Source organism: Cynocephalus volans, chromosome X (genome assembly GCF_027409185.1).
Source record: "Cynocephalus volans isolate mCynVol1 chromosome X, mCynVol1.pri, whole genome shotgun sequence".
Taxonomy (NCBI): domain Eukaryota; kingdom Metazoa; phylum Chordata; class Mammalia; order Dermoptera; family Cynocephalidae; genus Cynocephalus; species Cynocephalus volans.
Genome location: NC_084478.1, coordinates 82561118 through 82586962, shown reverse-complemented (window position 1 = coordinate 82586962; position 25845 = coordinate 82561118). Strand labels below are relative to the sequence as shown.

The 25845-nt window shown below is 33.7% G+C and overlaps 1 protein-coding gene across 1 annotated transcript in view; it reads right to left on the bottom strand.

Annotated features, from left to right (window-relative positions):
- Nucleotides 1-3251: 3251 nt before the first annotated feature.
- The window catches only part of CHIC1 (cysteine rich hydrophobic domain 1), a 79962-nt gene continuing 57368 nt past the window's right edge, over nucleotides 3252-25845 (bottom strand). Inside the window, exons 4-6 of the mRNA XM_063083633.1 lie at nucleotides 7780-7836; nucleotides 7446-7505; nucleotides 3252-5944 (exon numbers count right to left, since the gene is read on the bottom strand). Coding sequence (XP_062939703.1) covers nucleotides 5894-5944; nucleotides 7446-7505; nucleotides 7780-7836 — 168 coding nt within the window. The 3' untranslated portion in view covers nucleotides 3252-5893. The remainder of the gene's footprint in view (nucleotides 5945-7445; nucleotides 7506-7779; nucleotides 7837-25845) is intronic.

The window sequence follows — 25845 nt, the reverse complement described above, 5'->3', positions numbered from 1 at the left end:
TAACTTGTTTCAAAGTCCAGGCATTAAAACAATTTTCCACTATTTGCTTACTAGAAAAATGGAAAACTAAGCCAAGATAAAAGCACACAAAATAAGCAGGAATAAAAGGAACATCTGAGAAATTATTGCCTTGATTCATCATGTTGAGTTTATACACAGAACTACTTTAAGAGACTCAGAAATTGATATGTAGTCCAATGTTAGAACATGACATTATAACACTTTCCACATTTGCAATCCTATACGTGTGTGTATGTATGAGTCACATGTACACACCTGAATAAATCAGCTCAGTTATATCATCCTGAAACAGAAAAAAAAAACCCAAAGGCAAATTCTAACCAGAAGTTATATAGAACCATCTAGCCAACACACACACACACTCACACACTCTAGCATTTCATTATTTAGGGGCTATGTAAGCAATCTATGGAAAGGGTCAAATTAATCTGAATTTCTTTTACAAAAGTGGCTTCCAACATTTTAACCATAAGGATCCCTTCATTATTCCTTCCCCATGTTTTCAAGCAGTTACTAAATTGCATGTAATAGGCTTTCTCATTATTTTATTAATCAAAAGCGTATAGCCATTCACAGTTTCTGATCAACATAGATAAGCAGCAGTGTTAACAGACAGAATTGAAAGAATATAAGCAAAATGCATGGAAATTCAATGCCTTAGCTGGCCTGTGCAGCAGGAATACTATGAGTAAATGTATGATTTCTAGTATAGTTTTTGAAATATTGAAAAAGGCTCAAGGATATCCCCTGCTGCTATCTTCATCTGCCCCAAGTTGGGAACCACTGTTTTACATTCACCTACTTTTCCTTCCTAAATCAAGTATTAATACAATTACCCATGTTTAACACATAGGGGTTTAATAACAAAATTTATTACTGAAAAAACAGATCAACTGCAGCACTCATTCTATAAGGTCTGAAAAAGAAAACATAACATGGATTTAAAGGAATCTATTTTAGAAATTACACAATTATGATATCCAGTATATCTTTCAGTCAACTTGAAAGCACACTAATAAATGAAAAAAATCCTCAATTCCCCTGTGAGGTAGGTCCAGATTATTGTCCCCACTTCAACAATGAAGACATGAGGTACAGAGGAATCAAGCAGCAGAGCTAAGAATTAAACCAAAAGAGACTTGGGCTTGAATTCCATACCATTTTCCTTTCCACCTAATTGTATCAATTTGTTCCTATAGATCTTTTTGAGGGTATGGAACTTGATAAGACACTGAAGCAGTTATTGGATATGATATGAAACTCTTCACATAAATGTCACAGTGGGTCCTCCCATATCTCCTTTGTTGTCACAGATATAATTGTTGCCTAGATACCAACTGCATAGTCAGATACCACATAGGCAAAACACACAGACCTCAGTCCTTAGTTCCTAGGGAAAGTACATTCACTCTTATCATCATGGAGGGACTAAGGTCAAGCAGGCATCAGGTTCTTTGAATCTGTGTGATATTAAAACACATCAGTTAGCAGCCAGTTGGCAAACTGAACTTTTACTATGTCCAAGGCACTGTGAGAGTTTCCACCAAGGGTAGTAGATCTAAGAATAATCATTCTGAGATTCTGTAGAGTAAAAATTTTCTAAGGATTTCTAGAATCACAGAATGTTAGGTGATCTCTAATTTTCTGTCCAGCTCTAGGTTCAACCCCATAATTTTACAAAATGAAGAGACTGACATACAATTTAGGTGACTTGCCTGGGCCCCACAATATCACATCATTTCCTCATATAGTATGAATTTGACAAAGTCCACAGAAAATGAAACATATTCTAAGGTTGCCATCAAATAAAAAGGCTGGCTTAGAATCAGGTAAGGGAAATTTGGGGGTAAGAAAAGGATATGGATATAGGGGTGTGTGTGTGTGTGTGTGTGTGTGTGTGTGTGTGTGTGCGCGTGCGCGCGCGCGCACGCGCGCGTGTGTGTGTACGTGTGTGTATCCTTCAATTATTTTTAGTCCACATTACATGAACAGGTATTAATAAAACCCGTCCCTTTTCTGCAGAAAATATCCCAATAGTTCACCATTTAAAGGGACATGAACAATTTGACAATTGTTGCAAAAGAGATTTTATTTTTTAAAGCAAGACTTTTATAGGCATAAGAGGACCTAATTTCAATGGATCTGAGCATTTATTCATTTAATCAAATTAGCAAAAAATATTTTCACTATGTGAAATTACTCCAGTTAATCAGGTGAATATAATTTCTATATCCTTCTAGGTCAAAATAATAAGTTCTAGTGAAACATTGTTTGGGGGCTGTATGTTCAAGTAGTAAAGTTTGATTTTCTTAAGAAGCAGCTTATTTGTAAACAAAATAAAAATGCTAATGATTTTTTTAAAGCTCTCATACATTTGAAAAAAACCCTATTTGTTCAAAGGCTTACAAATATTATCAAATTGTACTCAAATTATCAAAAAACAAGATAAATTTCATTAAAAATGGTAGAGTGATAAATATTAAGTTTGATTAGTTGCTCAGGCATTACTGTTTACAGGTCATAATGATATGAATAGTATGTGTATTAAATACTTAAGTGAGTTTTGGTAGGGCTTCAAAGATCATTGTCTTTCTAGAACCATGTTAAATTACATGTTTAGTAGCATTAGAATTATACTAATTTTAAAGTGAGTGATAGTCCTTTTCTGTAATATTTTGTCACTAATATATCAAATGATTGGGAGAAAACAAGGAAACAGGCCTTGAGTAACAAATAAAAGAAATATAATATGCTACTGAAATATTCTAATACCTCATTGAAATGGATTTCTAATTTAATAATCTATCAATTCATTCATTCTGCTTCCTTCAGCATAATAAGTTATCTTTGTTCATAAAAGACAAGGCACTTCTCCATCTACTTCTAATGCTTAACAACAATGGTCTCTTTCCTAAATTAACGTGGGTGTAGGAGGGAACAAACAGCAGAGGACATGTCTGGGGTGGTGTTAATAAATCTGTAAATAACACTTGCTCATATTTGTTATTAATAATACACATGCTATTGGCCTTTTGGACAAGCTTAAAAATGACCAGTTAGACTGATTTATTAAACCAGAATCTTGGGCGGAATGAGAAGCATTGAAACATTAATTTTAAAGAACAGTTTTACCTTGTAACCTCAAAGCCTTGTGAGGTTTACATACTCATACTTTGGCAAATACATGTTATTTTTCTCTGGAATTACCATGGCAGGTTTCACAAAGGAATATTATACAACAAAGAAATTAAAAATTACTTTCTTCAATAAAAAACCAACTTTCACAAAAACACTTTACTAACCCAGTGGAAAAATACAAGTATGTTTTACCCTGAGGATAAAAGAAAAAAATCTCGATGGGGGAGGAATTAATTACCACAGTGTACTCTTGTCATTTCAGCATTCACTGCTGCCAATTTCATTGAAAAGAACCCCCCCCCCAACACTCCAAAATATTCATTTGTTAATCAGCCCCCTGCAAGGGAAAATAGTTTGAAAAAGCAGTCACATAAGAGAGAACAAAAAGAAGACTGGATGTTTTCTGGGTTGTTCAAGAAACTAAGATGAGTCAACCTGCATAATGAACAATAAAATAATAAATTTAAGAATGATTACAGTAGGTTTTAAAATTAAGTTTACACAAGCTGGCAAATTATTTTTATGACATCCTATTGTAACTTGAATTGTACTCAGTCACCACTACTGATACACTCTATTCCTGTTTCAATATTTGTTTCATGGAAACAATTTACCACTTCCTGCAGTTCTTTGAGCAAAACCAAGCGTGATTTATACATGGCAGAAAAAGTTACTATAACCATATAACCACCATATGGTCAAATTCTAAGGTTACAGAAAAAAATAAGATTTTTAAGGGTTAACACTTAAAAGCAATTATTCTATCAGTGATAGTGCTGGAAATCAATTTTGTTATTAAAATGTCACAGCATGAAGCATAAATTTGATGATATTAGCTACAACATAAACCACAAATACAGTTTTTCCCTGGCTATGGTCCATAAAACAAGACATTTGGTATGCATTTTCAGAGGTTTCCATCTTGTCTATAAAAATACACCTTCAATTTTGCAGCAGGCAGACACATGATATTTGCAGGCATACAAAACATATTAAACGTTAGAGATTTTGGGTGGCTGATAGGCACGGGGTCATGGGGCTCTACAGAGGGAAGAGGAAAAGTGTTTATGCAGACAATTATAATCACATATCAAATAGTGCCTTTTTTTTTTTTTACTGGTCAAGGACTGAGGATTTCAAGTTGGGCATAAATTTTAAAAGTGGCTTCAAAAGTCTTGACCTTGTATGAAAGAAATGATTGCTCTCTTCACTGGGATGAATGCTTGCCTAAAAAAGTTTGCTAAAAGAGTAAGAGTAAGATGACAAATAAAATATTATTCAGTCCCAGTAACTTTTATTTTCAGCACTATGAATTACAAATAATGCCTACACACAGGCATACACTTGCAGTTGAATTAACTTAATATAAAGCTTTCATTATGCTAAAATTTCAAATTCTAGTATGATTAGAGTGTGGTACTCTCACTCATCTTAATTGTGAAGAGAAATACGCTCATACCAATAAAATGGCTAACCATGTAGTAAATTTATAAGCTCAAATACTTTTGTCTAAATACTCGTCTTTTCTCATTAATAATATCCAAATGTTTAAAAAAGATCCTCAAAAAGAGGATTGAGAATATCTTATCAATTATGAATTGGCCACTATATATTCTTTAAATACAGCTTATCAATTAGTTCTCTCTCTTTCCCAAAGCAGAATACTGAACTCCAGAAAGGGGTTAGCAGTGGCTTTCATGAAGGTCTCCAGATACCTACCAAGACATCTGAAATCTCAAAATATGCCAAAGGTCATAACTGTATTTTCAAAGGAAGGATAGGATACATACAAGGAAATAAATGAAGGATAGTAAGACTGTGAAACGTGTCAGATATCAAATTCTTTTGGAGGGTGGGGGTGAAGGACAAAACAGAAATTATTGAATTAAATGGAAAACATAATGTTCTTGGTTTCAGGTGCAATGTAGACTATCTGAGATAATGATTTCAATTTTAATCCACTTGTTACAAAGGGCAACCCTGCCCTACACCTGAAATTTTTAACATACTTATTACGGCTTTGCCATAAAATAGCATGTTAATGGTCTCTACATTCAAAAGGATGCTTGCAAACTTCATTCATCTTAAAATCTATGCAGAATTGTTGGCAATACAGTAATAGTAATATTACATTCTGTAAACCATGGCATACCACATTTTACATTATGCAAAGAGACAATATTTACAAGTCTTTAGGAGTTTAAATATTTTACCTAATAACATAAGTGATAATTTAGCAAAGTGCAGGACAAAACCAGTGCTATTAATTGCATGTCCTTTAAAAGCAGAGTAAAACCATTTCTAAAAGCTTATTTAAGTGTGTCCAGTAAGGGGTTACAGAGCATTAAGTAGCCTAGAAAAATGATGCATATTTAGAAACAGTGAGTATGAAAATTATAAGGCAGCATGCTCAGAACAAGTTTTTGTTTTTAAACACCAGCAGTGATGTTTTATCTTTACTGGCAACTACATATATATGTATATGTGCGTCCACACGTACGCATGTATTTATTTAAAAATTGAGAGTGCAAAACACAAGCCTTATTTAATAACAAAAAAAAGATGTGCAAATTTTCTGGTTAAATCGACACAAATAAAAGGGTGAGGAGTATATTCTACCATTATAAAGAATAAGTTGAACACAACAAAGGAGACCGTCTTCATTCCAAAATCATCTACAAGGCACTAAGGGTAGGAAATGACAGGAAACACAGAAGTGACTGAATAAAACTCCTCAGTCAGGTCGGAATATGGGATATTTTGGTAAGAATTCTATTAGTATTACCTGTAAAATAAAAACAAACAAGAATATATTAACAAAATATTTTTCATTTAATATAACTTATATGTAATCCAGAAAGTCTATAATCATTTTTCACAGGACTGTATTTTGATCTTGGACTATATAAAATGAAATACATGAAACAGAGTTATATAAAGGACTTATCACAAGTTGTTATTAGATTGGCAATTTAAAAATTCAACTAGCAAACAAAAGTATTTACTGTAGCTAATAGTTTTTATTACCTGATTTAAAATAACTATTTGTTCAGGTTCAGAGGACAAACTCTATTACATTATCATGTCCTTCCCCCACCACTCCTTTTTTCTTTAGTGAATTAGAAGGGATTAAAACTGCTAAACAGATTATTAAAAATACCTTTATATTATATCTGTATATTTTTCAATTAAAACAGTTGATATTAAGTGAGGATTACTAACTTTTACAAGTTGTTTGTGAAAAATAATAAAGTGCCGAAATGGATTGATTAAAAATTTTAATTACAGAAAGGTTTGGAAATAAAGTTATGCACCACATTAACTATGTTTTTGTTAATGACAGACTTCATATATGAAGGTGGTCTCCCATAAGATTATATTGGCTACACCATATAGCCTAGCTAGGTATGTGGAGGCAATACCATCTAGGTTTGTATGCGTACACTCTATGATATTTGCACTACGACAAAATTGCCTAATGATGCATTTCTCAGAACATTATCCCCATTCCCCCACTGTTAAGTGGTATGTGACTACATAATATAAAAAATCTTAACATATTTTTGAGTGTTTTATCTATAATGGATTTTCAATTTTTGGTCATTTATACATTTTCCCCGAAACTGTTCAAACTGGAGAGAGATGCCATAATAATCCTTATTTATGAAACATAAATAGAGTATTTATTATTAAATATATACTACATGTCAGCAACTTGAAGCTTGGATAAATTTAACATTCTTTTGAATATTAATGATGCTGAATTGATCACATTGGCTATATGTGAATTTATATTTATTACTAAGATTGCATAGCTTTCAGTAAAAAAAAAAAAAAATAGAACTTATAGTTTCTTCACTAAAAGTTAAATGTCAGCCCCCCACCAAAAAGGCCAGAAACATGAATCCAGAATTCAGAAGTGAATTCCTATTTTCTGCAAGTTTTGACAAGATTACATTTAGAAATATTTTGTTCAACAGCAGCTGTCCCCACCACCATATGCTATGGTTTGTGTCTATTAAAAGAAGATTAAGGTTGTACAATATTTTCATCTCAGCATACTTGCTGAGACTCTTCTAAGATCTAAATAATTGTTAGCTTTCAATCTATTTTAGATCGGCTGCAAATCTAAAGAAGGCAAAAGGAAATCTTTATGTTCCATCTGACAAAAGTTCAGGCTGAGGAGAAAAAAGGCAGAAAGAATAGCTGACAAATGATAAACACAGTAAAATGTCACATTTAGAATGAAATCCAAAAGAAGTAATTAAAAAAAACTTTATACTTACATACTCCATCATATTGTTAGTTTCGCATTTCCTTTTAGTCAACTTCCAGTGCAAAGCAAGCTAAAAAAGTATAGTTTTGTTAGGAATTTTTATATCAATTTAAACTAATTACAACCTAAATATTTGAATAAATCACTGAAAGCAATCCAGGAATAAGTATAAGATACAAAACACAACACTTAAAAGTACCTTGTAAAGAATATATATTAAAAATTGAGTATTAGTTCTCTAACCTATTTTTTTGTGGCCTGAACATTTTTCATTTAGTACTTATTTTTTCAATTTAATAATGCAAATATATGAATGGGGCACTTATTTCCTTAATATTTCTTACCTTGTGATACAATCTGTTATTTTCCCATTCTAATAACTTCTGAATTGATCTTCTGGTCTAAGAAAAAAGATCAAGACTTTGTTACAAGATGACCTGAAGAGCTTTGAAAACTATGTGTATGTATACTTTTCTGCTTACTTTTAAGATCCCATTATTTTCTCCTCTTGTTTTTCTATTAGAAATTATAAAAAATTATTTTAATTCTATTAAAAATTATAGAAAAAAATCAACATAACTGATAGAAAATGTCAAAAGAGAAGTAATATATTCGGTGATTATGATACAGTTATAATATCTATCTATCAGATTTTTTTTTGCATAGTACATTTTTATTGTTTATGAATATTCATGAGATACAATGCTGATTGTCATCACTCGTGCCCAAAATGTGATGGCCAGATCCATACTGGCAGCATGCCCATTACTACAAATTGAGATTATACCCTGTGTTCCCCACCCAATTATCCCCAACCTCCCTCCCCATCCGCCTTTCCCCCACTCCATTTTGTATCCCTAGGTATGTTCTCTCCCTCTGCAAGTCCAACACACCACTGTGGTCTTTCTTTCCTTCCTTCTTTCTCTCTTATGAGTGAGTACATGTGGTATTTATCCCTCTGTGGTTTGCCTATTTCACTCAACATAAGCTTCTCCAAGCTCATCCATGTTGTTGCAAATGGGAGTATTTCATTCTTTTTTATGGCAGAGAAGTATTTCACGGTGTATATATACCACATTTTCCTTACCCACTCATCCAACGATAGACATTTAGGTTGATTCCATATCTTGGCTATTGTGAACAGAGCTGTGATGAACATGGGAGTACACGTATCCCTTTGACATGATTTCCATTCCTTTGGGTATATACTCATATCTATCAGATTTTTATACATGCTTTTCAAAATGAAATATGTACTAATTACTCTGAGGTCACTCACTGGACTATTGTGAAAACCTTACCAATACTGCTACTTGAAATAGTAGTCCATTTACAGATCTAATTTAGATTTTCACATAACTTTCACAGGATTGCTTTTTCAATAAACATCTAATATGCCGAGTTAATCTAATTTCACATAGAAAGTTTTCCTATCAGAGCTGCTAGCACAACACCTGGCATATAGCAATCAGTCAAGGTCTATAGATTGAGTAAAGCAAGTCAACATATATCAGAATTTTCCACTGAAAAGAACATGTATATTACACTGTACTTCACATACATGAACGGCTATTTTGTATCAATTAAAAAAAGTAAAAAAAAAAAAAGAACCACACAACCAGTAGGAAAACATGTATTTAGAGGAAAAAATGTAAATGAGAGAAGTAGCAATGGAGTAAACAGGGGGACAGAGGCTGAGTTTCTCCATTCAGAACGCATGTATTTTGTAGGGAGTAAGAAAAGTTTGCAAAGCCTTTGAAATCATTAAGATAGAAGATTATTAGGCATTTTCAATTCTTATTGGAAGAGTTTTATAAGGTTTCTGATTTTAAAAAAATTGGTAGGCATTGTTAATTTTGAATATTACTTCCCAAAATTAAAAGTTTTATAAACCAGACTACATCTGAAGTGATTTCCAAAGCACCAATGTAATAAACTATTCTACCTGTTCAACAATGTAAGTCAACAATAAATGGCAATTGAATTCTAAATAAAGTCAACTGGCTCATTTATAGTTGGCCAGATCAGCAACAATGCCAGTTGCAGTATACCTTGGGGCTATTACATGTAATAGAATCTCTCCAGACAAAACCAAATGGTTGACAAATAAAGAGATTGAATTATTAAACAAAAATCTTTCCACAAAGAAAAACCCAGGCCCAGATGAATTCTACCAGTTTAAGAAGAAATAATACCAATCCTTCACAAATTCTCCCCCAAAATAGAGGGAACACTTTCCAATCTATTCTATGCGGAAAATATTACTTTGATACCAAAGCCAGACAAAGACATCACACAAAAAAGAAAATTATAGATCAATATCTCTCATTAATATAAACACAAAAATCTTGAAAACACTAGCAAATTGAATCACAATCAAGTGGAATTTATCCCAACAACACAGACATAAACTAATGTAATACATTATATTAAAAGAATAAAAGACAAAACCACAAGATTATCTTAATAGAGTTAGAAAGTACATTGGACAAAATCCAATATTCATTCATGATAAAAACCCTAAAAAATCTAGGAATATAAGGGAGCTTCCTCAACGTGATAAAGAACACCTATGAAAAACCTACAGCTACTGGCATACTAAATGGAGACAGACTAAATGTTTTCTCCCAAAGATTGGGAAAAAGATAATGATGTTTCCTCTCATCACTTTTTTTCCAACATGTACTGAAAATTGTAGTCAGGGTAATTAGATAAGAATAAGAAATAAAAGGCATCCAGATTGGAAAAGAAAAAGTAAAACTATCTTCATTCACAGACAACATAACCTTGTATATAGAAAACCCTAAGGAAAATACTAAAATACTACTAGAACTAATAAATGAGTTCAGCAAGTTAGCAGATACAAAATTGCAGTAGGTAGAATTCTGGCTCCCATGACCTTCACCCCCTGGTGTTACATCTGTGAATATGTTATGTTACACTGAAAAAAAGACACTGCAAATGTAATTAAATTACTAATCAATTGGCCTTAAAATATAGGGAGATTATTCTGAATTATTTGAGTAGCATCAAAGTAATCACATTACCCCCTAAAAGCAGAGAACTTTTTCTGGCTGGTGGAAGGACAGAGATTTGAAGCACAAGAGAAACTAAACCCACTATTGTTAGCTTTAAGATGGAAAGATCCATATAGAAAGTTTAAGAGGGAAATATTTTTTTGCCAAAACCTGAATGAGATTGGAAGCAAATTCTTTCCCAAAATCTCCAGAAAAGAATGAAGCCTTGCCAATGCCTTGATTTTGGCCTTGTGAGACCCCAATAAGAGAACTCACTTGAGCCATGCTGTGCCCCTATTTCCAGCCCCCATCCCGCCCTCCCCCCACCATCTCTAGTATCCTTAGCTTTGTTCTCTCCTTCTGAAAGTTCAATGTATTACTGTGGTCTTTTTCTCCTCTCCTCCCCTCTCCTCCCCTCCCCTCTCCTCCCCTCCTCTCCCCTCCCCTCCCCTCCTCTCTCTCCCTCCCTCCCTCCCTTCCTCTCTCTCTCTCTGCCTTCCTTCCCTTCCTTCCTCTCTCTTTCTTCCTTCCCTTCCTTCCTCCCTTCCTTCATTTCTTTCTCTCTTTCTCTTTCTTTCTTCCTCCCCTTTCTCCCTCCCTCCCTCCCTCTCTCTCTTTTCTTCTTTCTTAGTACCCAGTTATGAGTGAGAGCATGCAGTATTTCTCTTTCTGTGTCTGGCTTATTTCACTTAAGATAACTTTCTCTAGGCTCATCCATGTTGCTGCAAATGGCAGAATTTCACAATGGAACAATATGGTTTTGAACAACCAATGGGTTAAAGAAAATAAAAGGGAAATTAAAAAATACCATGAGACAATGAAAATGGAAACACAATACACCAAAACATATGGGATTCAGCAAAAGCAGTTCTAAGAGGAAATTTTATAGCAATAAACGCCTACACACACACACACACACACACACACACACACACACACACAAAAAAAAAAAAAAAAAAAAAAAGGTCTCAAATAAACAACCTAATGTTACACCTCAAAAAACTGTATAAAAAGAACACACTAAGCCCAAATTTGTAGAAGGAAGGAAAAAATAAAGATCAGAGCAAAAATAAATGAAATAGAGACCAGAAAAAAAATAGAAAAGATTAATGTAACTAAGAGTTGTTTTTTTTTGAAAAGAAAAAACTCAACAAACTTTTACCAAGACTAAGAAAAAAGAGAAATGACTCAAATAAATAAAATCAGAAATGAAAGAGGAGATATTACAACTCATACCACAGAAGTACAAAGGATCATGAGACTACTATGAACAATTATATTCTGACAAATTGGTTAACCTAGAATAAATGGATAAATTCCTAGAAATGTACAACGTACCAAAACTGAATCATGAAGAATTGGAAAATCTGAACAGACCACCAATGAGTAAGGACATTGAATCAGTAATAAGATGACCATAGATGCAAAAATCCTCAACAATATGCTAACGAACTGAATTCAACAGTGCATTAAATAGATCATACACCATAACCAAGTGGAATTTATCCCTGAGATGCAAAGATGGTTCAATATACACCATTCAATAAATGTGATATACCACATTAACAAAATAAGGGTAAAAATCATATGAACATCTCAATAGATGCAGAAAATGCATTTGACAAAATTCAACATCCTTTCATGATTAAAAGACTCAGCAAATTAGGTAAAGAAGGAATATTCCTCAACAAAATAAAGACCATATATGACAAGCCCACAACCAATATCATAGTCAGTGGTGAAAACTTGAAAACTTTTCCTGTAAGATCAAGAATAAGACAAAGAATCCCACCCTTTCCACTTGTATTCTACATTGAATACTACATTGTACTAGAACTCTTAGCCAGAGCAATTAAGCAAGGAAAAGAAATAAAAGGCACCAAAATTGGAAAGGAAGAAGTAAAATTCTCTATTTGCTGACAATGTGATCTGATACATAGAAAACCCTAGACACCACTAAAAAACTGTTTAAATTTACAGATAAATCCATTAAAGTTACAAGATATAAAATCAACATATAAAAATCAGTTGCACTTCTATATACTACAAACTATCCAAAACAGAAATTATGAACACAATCCCATTTATAATAACGTCAAAAAAAAATACTTAGGAGTAATTTAACTATGGAGGTGAAAGATCTGTATCCTGAAAACCATAAAACGGTGATGAAAGAAATTGAAGACAAAAATAGAAAGATATGTTCATGGATTGGAAGAATTAACACTGTTAAATTGTCCATACTACCCAAAGCAATCCAGAGTCAATGCAATCCCTATTCCAATGAGATTTTTCACAGAAATAGAAAGAATAATCCTAAAATTCATTTGGAACTACAAAAGACCCCAAGTAGTCAAAGCAATCTTGAGCAAAAAGAACAAAGTTGGAGGCCTTACATCACCTGATTTTGAAATTACAAAAATTACAAAATTATAAAACTATGGTAATCAAAACAGCATGGTACTAGCATAAAAACCAATGCAATAAGATAAAGAGCCCAGAAGAAATAAACCCACACATTTACAGTCAACTGATTTTCAGCAAAGGTGCCAAGAACACACACAATAGGGGAAAGGACAGTTTCTTCAATAAATGGTGCTGGGAAAACTAGATATCCACATGTAGAGGAATGAAACTGGATCCTTATACCATATACAAAAATCAGCTTGAAATGGATTAAAAACTTAAAAATAAGACCTGAAAATGTAAGAAGTGATTTATTGGCAAAAGCACAGGTAACAAAAGCAAAAAACAGACAATTGGGATTGCAGAAAACTAAAAAGCTTCTGTATAGCAAAGAAAATAATTAACAGAATGAAGAGACAATGCACTGTGAGAAAATATTTGCAAACCATACATCTGATAAGGAGCTAACAGCCATTATTAAAGAACTCAACTCAACAGCAAGAAAACAAATAACCCTATTAAAAGATGGGCTAAGAACCTGAATAGACATTTCTCAATAGAAGACACAGAAATGGGCAACAGGTATATGAAAAGGTACTCAACATCACTAATCATCAGGGAAATGCAAATTAAATTCACAGTGAGATATCACCTCTCACGTGTTAGACTGGCTATTATCAAAAAGATGATGAAAACAAGTGTTGGAGAGAATGTGGAGAAAAGGGAATCCTTCTACACTGTTGGTGGGAATGTAAATTAGTACAGCCATTATGGAGAATAGTATGGAGTTTCCTCAAAAACCTGAAAAAAGAATTACCACGTGATTCACCAATCCCACTTCTGGGCATATATCCAAAGGAATTGAAATTAGTATGTCAAAGAGATATCTGCACTCCCATGTTCATTGCAGTATTATTCACAATAGCTACGATAAGGGAACAACCTGTTTCCATCAACTGATGAATGGATAAAGGACATGTGATACATATACATGAAAGATACTATTTAGCCTTAAAAAGAAGGAAATTCTATCATTTGGAACAACATAGATGAACCTGGAGGACACTGTGTTAAATGATATAAGACAGGCACAGAGAGAAAAATCCTGCATGATCTCTCTTATATGTGGAATCTAAAAAAGTTGAACTCAGAGAAGTAGAGAGTAGAATGGTGATGGCCAGTTGCAGAGGAGGTGGGAAGGAGAAAGGTGAGATGTTGGTCAAAGCGTGCAAAGTTTCAGTTAAACGAGTAGAATATGTTTTATTGGTCTACTGCACAGGACTATTGTTAATAATAATGTATATTTCAAAATTGCTGAAAGAGGTTAAATGTTCTCACCACAGAAAAATGACGTGGAGTGATGAATATGTTAATTAGCTTGATTTAATCATTCCACGTTGTATATGTATAAACATTGCATTGTACCCCATAAATATTTACAATTATTATTTGTCAATTAAATATAAAAATTTTAAAAGATGGTAAAACAAATTGGTCTATAGATTCAATGTAATCCATATCAAAATTACAGCTAGCTGTTTTCTTTTTTGCAAACATTGACAAACTGATCTTAAAATTTATATGAATGTGCAAGGAATCCAGAATAGGCAAATCGATTTTGAGAAAGAAAACAAAGTTGCAGAACTCATACTTCCTGATAACAAACAAAGTTGCAGAACTCATACTTCCTGATATCAAACTTACTACCAAGCTATGGCAATTAAGTCATTGTGGTACTGGCGTAAGGACAGAAATATAGATCGACAGAATAGAAATGACAGCCTAGAAAAAAATCCTTATTTGTGGTCAACTGATTTTTGACAAAAATACCAAGAAAATTAATGGAAAAATAATCATGTTTACAACAAATGGTGCTGTGATAATTGGACATCCACAAGAAAATTTATAAACTCGAATCCCGATCTCACCATGCACAAAAATTAACTTAAGATGGCTTAGAGACCTAACCGTAAGAAGCAAACTTCATTATTATTTATTTTTTTTTACCTCTTTTTACACTTTGTACTACTTTATTTTTTATTGAAAAATAACGGATTAAACATATTTGTGAGGTACAAAGTTGAATATCAATATCTGTGTACAATGTGTGATGATCAAATCAAGATAATTAGCATGTTCATCATTACAAAACATAATCATTCTTTGTGTCCATTAACCAATTTTGCTAGCCCCCCTTCCGCTTCCCCTTTGAGAAGCAAACTTTAAAATACCTAGAAAAAAACACAGAAGTAAATTTTTGTCATATTGCATTAAGCAAAACCCTCTTAGATATGATGCAAAAAACATAAGCAAAAAATTAAAAACTATTAAATTTGACTATCAAAATGAAAAACATTTGTGCATCAAAAATACCCCAGGAAATTGAGGGCCCTTTATTATTATTATTTTTTTTAAATTTTATTTTGTCGATATACATTGTGGCTGATTATTGCTCCCCATCACCAAAACCTCCCTCCCTCCTCCCCCCCCCCCAACAATGTCCTTTCTGTTTGCTTGTTGTATCAACTTCAAGTAATTGTGGTTGTTATATCTTCTTCCCCCCACCCCCGGTTTTTTTTTTTTTTTTTGTGTGTGTGTGTGTGTGTGTGTGTGTGAATTTATATATTAATTTTTAGCTCCCACCAATAAGTGAGAACATGTGCTATTTCTCTTTCTGTGCCTGACTTGTTTCACTTAATATAATTCTCTCAAGGTCCATCCATGTTGTTGCAAATGGCAGTATTTCATTCGTTTTTATAGCTGAGTAGTATTCCATTGTGTAGATGTACCACATTTTCCGTATCCACTCATCTGATGATGGACATTTGGGCTGGTTCCAACTCTTGGCTATTGTAAAGAGTGCTGCGATGAACATTGGGGAACAGGTATACCTTCGACTTGATGATTTCCATTCCTCTGGGTATATTCCCAACAGTGGGATAGCTGGGTCGTATGGTAGATCTATCTGCAATTGTTTGAGGAACCTCCATACCATTTTCCATAGAGGCTGCACCATTTTGCAGTCCCACCAACAATGTATGAGAGTTCCTTTTTCTCCGCAACCTCGTCAGCATTTATCGTTCAGGCTCTTTTGGATTTTAGCCATCCTAACTGGGGTTAGATGGTATCTCAGTGTGGTTTTGATTTGCATTTCCCAGATGGTGAGTGATGTTGAGCATTTTTTTATATGTCTGTTGGCTATTTGTATATCTTCCTTAGAGAAATGCCTACTTAGCTCTTTTGCCCATTTTTTAATTGGGTTGCTTGTTTTCTTCTTGTAAAGTTGTTTGAGTTCCTTATATATTCTGGATATTAATCCTTTGTCAGATGTATATTTTACAAATATTTTCTCCCACTCTGTTGGTTGTCTTTTAACTCTGTTAATTGTTTCTTTTGCTGTGCAGAAGCTTTTTAGTTTGATATAATCCCATTTGTTTATTTTTCCTTTGGTTGCCCGTGTTTTGGGGGTCGTATTCATGAATTCTGTGTCCAGTCCTATTTCCTGAAGTGTTTCTCCTATGTTTTCTTTAAGAAGTTTTATTGCCAAACAAAATTCTGAAGCTGAAAAATATAATAACTAAAATAAAAATTCATTACAGGGGTCAAACAACAGATTTTAGCAGGCAGAAGAATCAGCAAAGTTGAAGATAATATAACTGTAATTATTGAGTCTGAGGGGAAGGAAGAAAAAAGAATGAAAAAAAAGTAAGCAGAGCCAAGAAGACTTGTGGGATATCATTAAACAAACCAATATATGTAATAGGGGCTTCTGAAAAGCAGAAGGGACAGAGTAAGGAGCAAAGACATTATTTGAAAAAATAATCACTGAAAACTTCCCAAATTAAAAAACAATATAAACCCAGAAATCAAAGAAGCTCAAGGACCATCTCCAAGTAAAATAAACCCAAAGCTTTCAAGTTTTCACCAGAGTATGATATTAGTTGTGGGCTTGTGATATACGGCCTTTATTTTGTTTAGAAACATTCCTTTTTACCTAATTTGTTGAGAGTTTTTATCCCAAAAGTACATTAAATTTTGCTTTATATATTTAGGTGCTCTGACCTGAGTGCACATACATTTACCATGTTATATCTTCTTGATGAATGTACCACTTTACATTACATAGTGACCTTCTTTATCTCTTGTGTGACAGATTTCAGGTTTTGATTGTTAGTCTGTCAACACGATACACCACATTAACAGAATGAATAAAAAACCACACAATTATCTAAATTGATGCTGAACAAATATTTGAGAAATTAAAGTTTTATGAGCAATATAGTAGAATAGGAAGTTCCAGCTCTAATCTCCTATAGAAACATTGATTTTGGCAAACATCCATGGACGAGAATACCTTTGTGGAAGCCACAGAGTCTAGCTGAGGTTGCAGCATACCAGTGAAGCAAAAAAAAAAAAAAAAAAAAAAATCCAAGAGTGGACACACTGAAGAGGGTAAAAAGAGTAATTAAAATTCATCTTTGTCATCTCTCCACCAAGATGTCACAGCTCTGTGCTGAGAGAGGCCCCCACCATCCTGCAATTTCTGTCATGGGGGACAGTGAGAAGAAAGTGAGCACCCAACTTCCTCAGTAGACACTGCTGATGAGGCCCTCTCTTGTATCTCTCCCCACCCAAAACAATGAGGGGATCAGCATAACTAAATTGGGGACAGCTAGGAGCAGGGAGAAGGGGAAGGAGTGCACAGCAACCAAGGTGCAATTTAAAACAGTAGCCACAGATAATGCTAATCTGCTTGCAGACTCCACCAAGAGGCCTGCTCAAGAAATCTGAAGGATGACTTGGCTGAGGTTCCCCCAGTTAGCCCATGTGATCCCTGAGCATTGCACGCACATCCCCAACCCCATGGATGGTATCCCTCACACCCCTGAGCACAGCCCTTCTAAGGTCCCATAGGTAGCACATAGATCTCAACAACATGTGCAAATCTTAACAGCCAGACCGACTCAGCTGGTTTAGGAAAAGGCACACAACCTTAAACACATTGGGACACCACCTTAGGGAAAATAAACAGGAGGCTCTCAGCACCAGGCCTAGTTTTATGGGATACAGAAAAGGTACACAATGCTAAGACTTGCCCTCTATGAGGGAGCTAGAGGAGTGGAGTGGGCACATCCATAAAAATGGTCTGACAGACCCCTAGAATCTCTAGCTGAGCTCACAGGTGAAGGTCTTTCGCAAACCCAGTCAGTAAAGACTGGAGGAACTGACTGCTTCTTCATTTGCAAAGACAGCAACACGAGGCTGAAAGGCAAATGAAAAATTAAGGAAATATGACACCACCAAAAGAACAAAACCAAGCTCCAATGAAGACCCCACAGAAATGGATATACATGAATTGCTTGACATTCAAAATAATCATCTTAAAGAAGCTCACTAACAAGAGAACAAGATAGACAATTAAATATCAGAAAAATAACACATAAACAAAATGGAAAGTCCAAAAAAGTAATAGAAAAACCATAAAAAAGAACCAAACAGAAACCCTAGAGCTGAAGAACACAATGTCTGAAATGAAAAATTCAATAGAGACCATCAACAGCAGAATTGATCAAGCAGAAGATAGTACCTGTGAACTAAAAAACAAATCACTTGAAATTATCTAGTCAGTAAAACAAACAAAAAAGATGCAAAACAGTGAAGAAAGTCAATGGGACTTATGGGACACCATCAAGCAAACCAATACAAAAATTATGGGAGTACAAGAAGGAGCAGAGAAAGAGAAAGAAGAGAAAGGATATTTAAAAAAATGACAGAAAACCTTCTAAATCTGGAAAGAGAATTGAACATCTAGATCCATAAAGCCCAAAGAACTCCAAATAGGTTAAGCATAAAGAGATCTTCATTGAGATACATTTTAATTAAATCATCAAGTCAAAGACAGAATTTTGAAAGCACCAAGAGAAATACAACACATCACATCCAAGGAAAACCCTCACCATCACCTGAATAAGACTATTGGTGGATTTCTCAGTGGAAAACTTGCAAGCCATGACAGAGAAAGATGATATATTCATGGGCTGAAAGAAAAACCTGCCTATCAAGAATACTATACCCAGCAAAGCTGTCCTTCAGAAATGAAGACTTTCGCAGACAAACAAAAGCTGAAGGGATTCATCACCAGTACATCTGTCTTATAAGAAATGCTAAAGGGAGTTCTTCAAGTTGAAATAAAAGGATGCTTATTGGCAACATGAAAACATATGAAAGTATGAAACTCATAGTAAAGGTAAATATATAGTCAAATTCAGAATACCATAATATTGTGATGGTAGTGCATAAATCACTTTTAACTCTATGATAAAAGTTAAGGACAAAAGATTGCAGACAACTATAGCTACAATAATTTGTTAATGGACACACAGTATAAAAGGATGAAAATTAACCTCCTATTAAGCACCACAGAAGAAAACCTACTGTAGATATGCAAAAGATAAAGCGAAAGAAATCAAAGCATACCAATAAAAAAAAATCAACAAATTAAGGAGAATAGCAAAAGGGAAACAAAGGGACAAAGGAAACCCAAAATTTGGAAAATAATGAGAAACATGGCATTAGTAAGTCCTTACCTATCAATAATTAAGTTTCATGTCCATGGACCAAATTCTCCAATAAATAAACAGAGTGAGTGAATGCACTGAAAAGTAACATCCCACTGTATGCTTCCTACAAGAAACAAACATTACCTCTAAAGACACACATAGACTGAAAATGAAAGAAAAGATAGTCCATACAAATAGCAAACAAAACAGAGCATGGGTGGCTATACATAGACAAAATAGACTTTCAGTCAAACTCTGTCACAAGAGACAAAGAAGGTCACTTTATAATTCAAAAGTGGTCAGTTCATCAAGAGGATATAACAACTGTAAATGCATACGTACCCAAGGTCAGAGCACCTAAATATAGAAAGCAAATATTAACAGAATATAAGGGAGAAGTAGACGTAACACAATGATAGTAGCGGACTTCAAAACCCCACTTTCAACAATAGACAGATCATCCAGACAGAAAATCAGTAAGGAAACAGCGGACTTGAATAAGATTGCAGAAAAAATGGACCTAAAAACATACAAAACATTCCATCCATTAGCAGCAGAATACACATTCTTCCCAATTGCACATGGAGCATTCTCCAGGAGAGATCATATGTTAGGCCACAAAAAAGTCTTAACAAATTAAAGAAAACTGAAATCATATCAAGTATCTTCTCCCATTATCATGGTATAAAACTAAAAATCAGTAATAGGATGAAAATTGGAAAACACAAATACATGGAAATTAAGCAATATACTTCCGAACAACCAATGGGTCAAACAAGAAAACAAAGGGAAATATATATAAAAAAATCTTGAGACAAACAAAAATGGAAATAAAACATATCGCAACTTATGGGATGCAGAAAAAGCAGTTCTAAGAGGAAAAGGAAAGTTTATGGCAATAAATGCTTACATAAACAAGAGCTATCTTAAATAAACAACCAAACTTTACACCACAAGAAACTGCAAGGGGAATCGCTTCTCGGCCTTTTGGCTAAGATCAAGTGTAGAAACTGCAAGGGAAGAGCAAAGTAAGCCCAAAGTTAGCAGGACGAAGGAAATAATAAAAACTGAAACAGAAATAAATGAAATAGAGCCTAGAAAAAAAAAACGATTCACAAAACCGAGTTGGTTTTTGAAAAGATAAGCAAATTGACAAGTCTTTTGCTAGATTAGCCATGAAAAAATGAGAGGACTCAAATAAATAAAATCAGAAATGAAAGAAAAGACATTACAATTGATGCCACAGAAGAACAGTGGTCATAAGACACTACCATGAACAATTCTATGCCAACAAATTGGACAGCCTAGAATAAATGGATAAATTCCTAGAAACATGTAATATACCAAAAAAAAAAAAAAAAAAAAACATACAAAGATGCAACCATGAAAAGACGGAAAAGTATAAACAACAGAACAAAAATGAGCAAGGAGATTGAATCAGTAAGTAAATATCTCCAAGCAAAGAAAAGTACAGGACCAGATGGCTTCATGGGTGAATTCTCTCAGCACCGCACTCTCCCGAGTGAGCCACGGGCCGGCCCTCTTCATGGGTGAATTCTACTGAGCATTGAAAGAAGAATTAATACTATTCCTTCTCAAACTCTTCCAAAAAAATTGAAGAGTAGGGCACACTTTCAAACTCATTCTACAAGGCCAGCATTATCCCAATACCAAAGCCAGAGAAGGACACAACAAGAAAACAAAATTACAGACCAATATCCCTGAAGAACACAGATGTAAAAATCCTGAACATAATACTAGCAAATCAAATTCAACAGCTCAATTAAAGGAACATACACCATCATCAAGTAGATTTATCTCTGATGCAAGAATGATTCAATATACTCAAAACAATAAATGGGATACACAATATTAACAGAATGAAGGATAAAATAATATGATTATCTCAATACATGCAGAAAAAGCATTAACAAAATTCAATATCCTTTCATGATAAAAGCTCAACAAATTAGGTAAAGAAAAAATATATCTCAATATAATGAGGCCATATATCACAAGCTCAGAGTTAATATCATACTCTATGGTGAAAAGCTGAGGAACAAGACAGCTCATTCTTGCCACTTCTATTCAGTCTAGTACTAGAAGCCCTAGTAAGTGCAAGTAGTCAACAAAAAGAAATAAAAAGCAACAGAGTTGAAAAGGAAGTGAAATTGTCTCTGTTTACTGATGAAATGATCTTTTCCATAGAAAACCCTAAAGTCACCACCAAAAAACTGTTAGAACCAATAAACAATTCAGCAAAATTTCAGGATACAAAATCAACACACAAAAATCATTTGCATTTCTATACACTACAAATGAACTGTCCAAAAAGAAATTAAGAAAACAATCCAATTTACAATAGCTACAAAAAAAAATGTAGCAGTAAATTTAAGCAAGGAGGTGAAAGATCTGTATACTGAAAAATATAAAATACTGATGAAAGAAACTGAAGAAGACATAAACAAATGGAACAATATCCCATTAATGGATTGGAAGAGTTTAACAATATGAGTACAAACTGTTAAAATGTCCATACTACCCAAAGCAATATATGAACTCAATGCAACTCCTATGAAAATTCCAATGGCACTTTTCACAGAAATAGAAAGAACAATCCTAAAATTTGTTTGGAACCACAAAAGATCACAAATAGCCAAAATAATCTTGAGAAAAAAGAATGAAGCTGGAGGCATCACATGTCCTGATTTCAAACTATATTTCAAAGCTATGATAATCAAAATAATATGGTACTGACATAAAAACAGACACATAAACCAATAGAACAGAATAGAGAGCCCAGAAATAAACCCACACATATACAGTCAACTAATTTTTGACAAGGGTGCCAAGAATACACAATGGAGAAAGGATAATCTCTTCAAAAAATGGTGTTGGGACACTGGATGTCTACCTGCAAAAGAATGAATTGGACCCTTATCTTATACCACACAAAAATGAACTCAATGGATTAAAGAATTAAACATAAGACTTGAAACTGTAAAACCTTTGGAAGGAAACATAGCTCCTTGATATTGGTCTTAGTTATTAATTTTTTGGATATGACAGGCAACAAAAGCAAAAATAAGTTAGATAGGATCATACTCAAAAGCTTCTGCCCAGCCAAGGTGACAATCAAGAAAATGAAAAGGCAACCCAAGAAATGTGAGAACATATTTGCAAACCATATATTTGATATGGGGCTAATAACCCAAATGTATAAGGAACTCTTTCAACTGAATAGCAACAAACAAACAAACAGAAACCCAATAATCCAATTAAAAAAAAGGGCAAAAGACCTGAGTAGACTTTTTCCAAAAAAGACATACAAATGGCCAATAGGTATATGAAAAGGTGCTGAACATCACCAATTGTTAGGGAAATGCAAATCAAAACCACAACAACATTATCATTTCACACTTGTTAGGATGTCTATTATTTAAAAAAAGATAACAAGTGCTGGTGAAGATATAGAGAAAAGGTAACTCTTACATTCTGTTGGTGGGAATGTAAAGTGGTAGAGTCAATTGGTAAAACAGTATGGAGGTTCCTCAAAAATTGAAAATAGACTACCACATGATCCAGTAATCCCACTTCTGGGTATATATCCAAAAGAATTCAAATCAGGATCTCAAAGATATATCTGTACTCCCATGTCCGTTTCTGCATTATTCACAATAGCCAAAATGTAAAAACAACCTAAATGTCCATAAACAGATGAACAGAGAAATTGTGATATACAAGGGTACTTCAAAAAGCTTGTGGAAAAATAGAATTAAAAGATAAAATGAATCTTTCCACGAACTTTTTTTTTTAATCCCATATGTATATATTGATGCCGATAAAAAGTTTCTAAATAAATTTTAAAATGAGATGAATATTACAGCACACAAAAAGGAAAAAGCAATAGATCAATTCTAATTATATTAATGGGCTTTTAAGTGGGGAACAAACTTATATAATAAATAAAAATATTGAAGTTAAATAACAAATAAGGAAAAATAGCAATTTTTAAAAAGAGGAATACATTTTCACTTTAAGGATATTATTTGGATTCAGTGTACTAGTTCCCTGGGGCCACCGTAACAAAGTACCAGAAACTGGGTGGATTAAAGCAATGGAAATTTATTGTCTGACAGTTCTGAAATCCTCCCCTGCTCTTCCCTAGCTTCTGGTGATGGTCTGCAGTACTTGGCATCCCTAGGCTTGCTCCAATCAATTGTCGCTCCAATCAATTGTCACTCCAATCCCTGCGTCTGTCACCACACATACAGTGTCTCTATGTTTGTTTTCACCAGGCATTCTCCTGCCTGTGTGTGTCTCTCTCCTCTTCTTTTTTTTTTTTTTTTAAATTTTATTCACGAACTTTTTGAAGACTCCTTGTATATATACAATGGTATATTATTCAGCCAAAAAAAAAAAAAAAAAAAAAAAAGAGAAGAAACTGTGCCATTTATGATAACATGTATGAACTTGGAGGGCATTATGTTAAGTGAAATAAGCGAGATGTTTTATAAAGACAAATAATGTATGTCTCACTTATATGTGGAATCTAAAATAGTCAAACTCATAGAAGCAGAGAGCAGAACAGTGGTTGTCAGGGGCTGTAGATAGGGGGATATTGTAGTTGATGGTGAAAGGGTACAAAGTTTCAGTTATACAAAATAAATAAATTCTGGAAATGTACTATGCAATATAGTGCCTATAGCTAACAATAATGTATTGCATACTTAAAATTGCTAAGATGGTGGATCTTACATTCTCAGCAAAAAAAAAAAAAAAAAAAAAGAAAAAAAAAGAAAAAAAGAAACCAAACCAAACCCAAAAAGAATATGAGGATACTTCAAAAAGTTTATTAAAAAAAAAAAAAAATCAAATGATAGTACAATAATACTAATCTTTCCATGAATTTTTTGAAGTATGCTTATAATAAAGAAGATGGGAGCAATCTTTGGGAGGTGATGGATATGTTTATGGACTTCATGGTGGAGAAGATTTCCAGGGTGTATATTTATCCCCAAACTCACTGAGATGTATATATTAAATATGTGTAGAAGAATGGACTGAATGTTTATACCCCACCCCCCCCAATTCATATGTTGAAATCCTAACCCTCAAAGTGATGATATTAGAAAGTGGGGATACTGAGAAGTAATTAGATCATGAGATTAGTTAAAAAAGAGACCTCAAAGAGTAGCTAGCCCCTCCCACCCTGTGAGGACATAGCAAGTAGGCTACAGCTATGAACCAGAAAGTGGGTCTTTACCACACACCAAATCTGCTGGTACCTTGATATGGTGCCAAACTGAGAGAAATAAATTTGTTATTTATAAGCTACCCAGTTTATGGTATTTTGTTATAGTAGCTTGAACAGAGGAAAATATACAGCTCTTTATATGTCAACCATACCTCAATAAAGTGGTTCACATAAAAAGAAAAATTCAACAGAGTTTTATGATAAAAACACTAAACACATCACGAATGAAAGGAAACTTACTCAGCATGACAAAGGCTATATATAAAAAACACACAGTTAACATCATAATAAACGGGGGAAAGACTGAAAGGTTTTTCTCTAAGACAAAAATAAGACAATGACATCCACTTTCACCATTTCTACTTGACACAGTACTAAGAAATTCTTACCAGAGCAATTAGGCAAGAAAAAGAAATAAAAAGCAAACAAACTGGAAAGGAAGAAGTAGAATTATCTCTATTCACAGATGACATTATCTTATATGAAGAAAATCCTAAAGAATCCACAAAAAATCTGTTAGATCGAACAAATGAATTTGGTGATATTGCAGGATACAAATTTAATACGCAAAAATCAGTTGTGTTTCTATACAATGACAATAGATAAACTGATGGAAATTAAGGAAACAATTACATCTACAATAGCATCAAAAAGAATAAAATACTTAGGGTTAAATTTAACAAAAGAGGCAAAACACTTGAACACAGAAAACTACAAAACTCTGCTGAAGTTACAGAAGACTTAAAGAAATGCCAAGACATCCTGTGTTCATGGATTGAAAGAATTCATATTGTTACTAAAATAGTAGTACCCAAAACACTCTACAGATTCAATGCAATCCCTACAGAAATTGCAATGACTTTTTTTTCTTTTATTGAAATAGAAAAACACGTTAAAAAATTCATATGGAGTCTCAAAACACCCCTGTTAGCCAAACAATCCTGAAAATGAGGGAAATAATTGAAGGATTCACATATCCTAATTTAACAATTTACTACAAAGCTGTATTGATCAAAAAAGTGTGGTACTGGCATACAGACCAATGCAATAGAATAGAGAACCTAGAAATAAACTCTCAAACATATGGTCAGCTGATTTTCAACAAGGGTGTCATGGGAAAGTACAGTCTCTTTAAGAAATGCTGCAGGGAAAACTGGTTATACACATGCA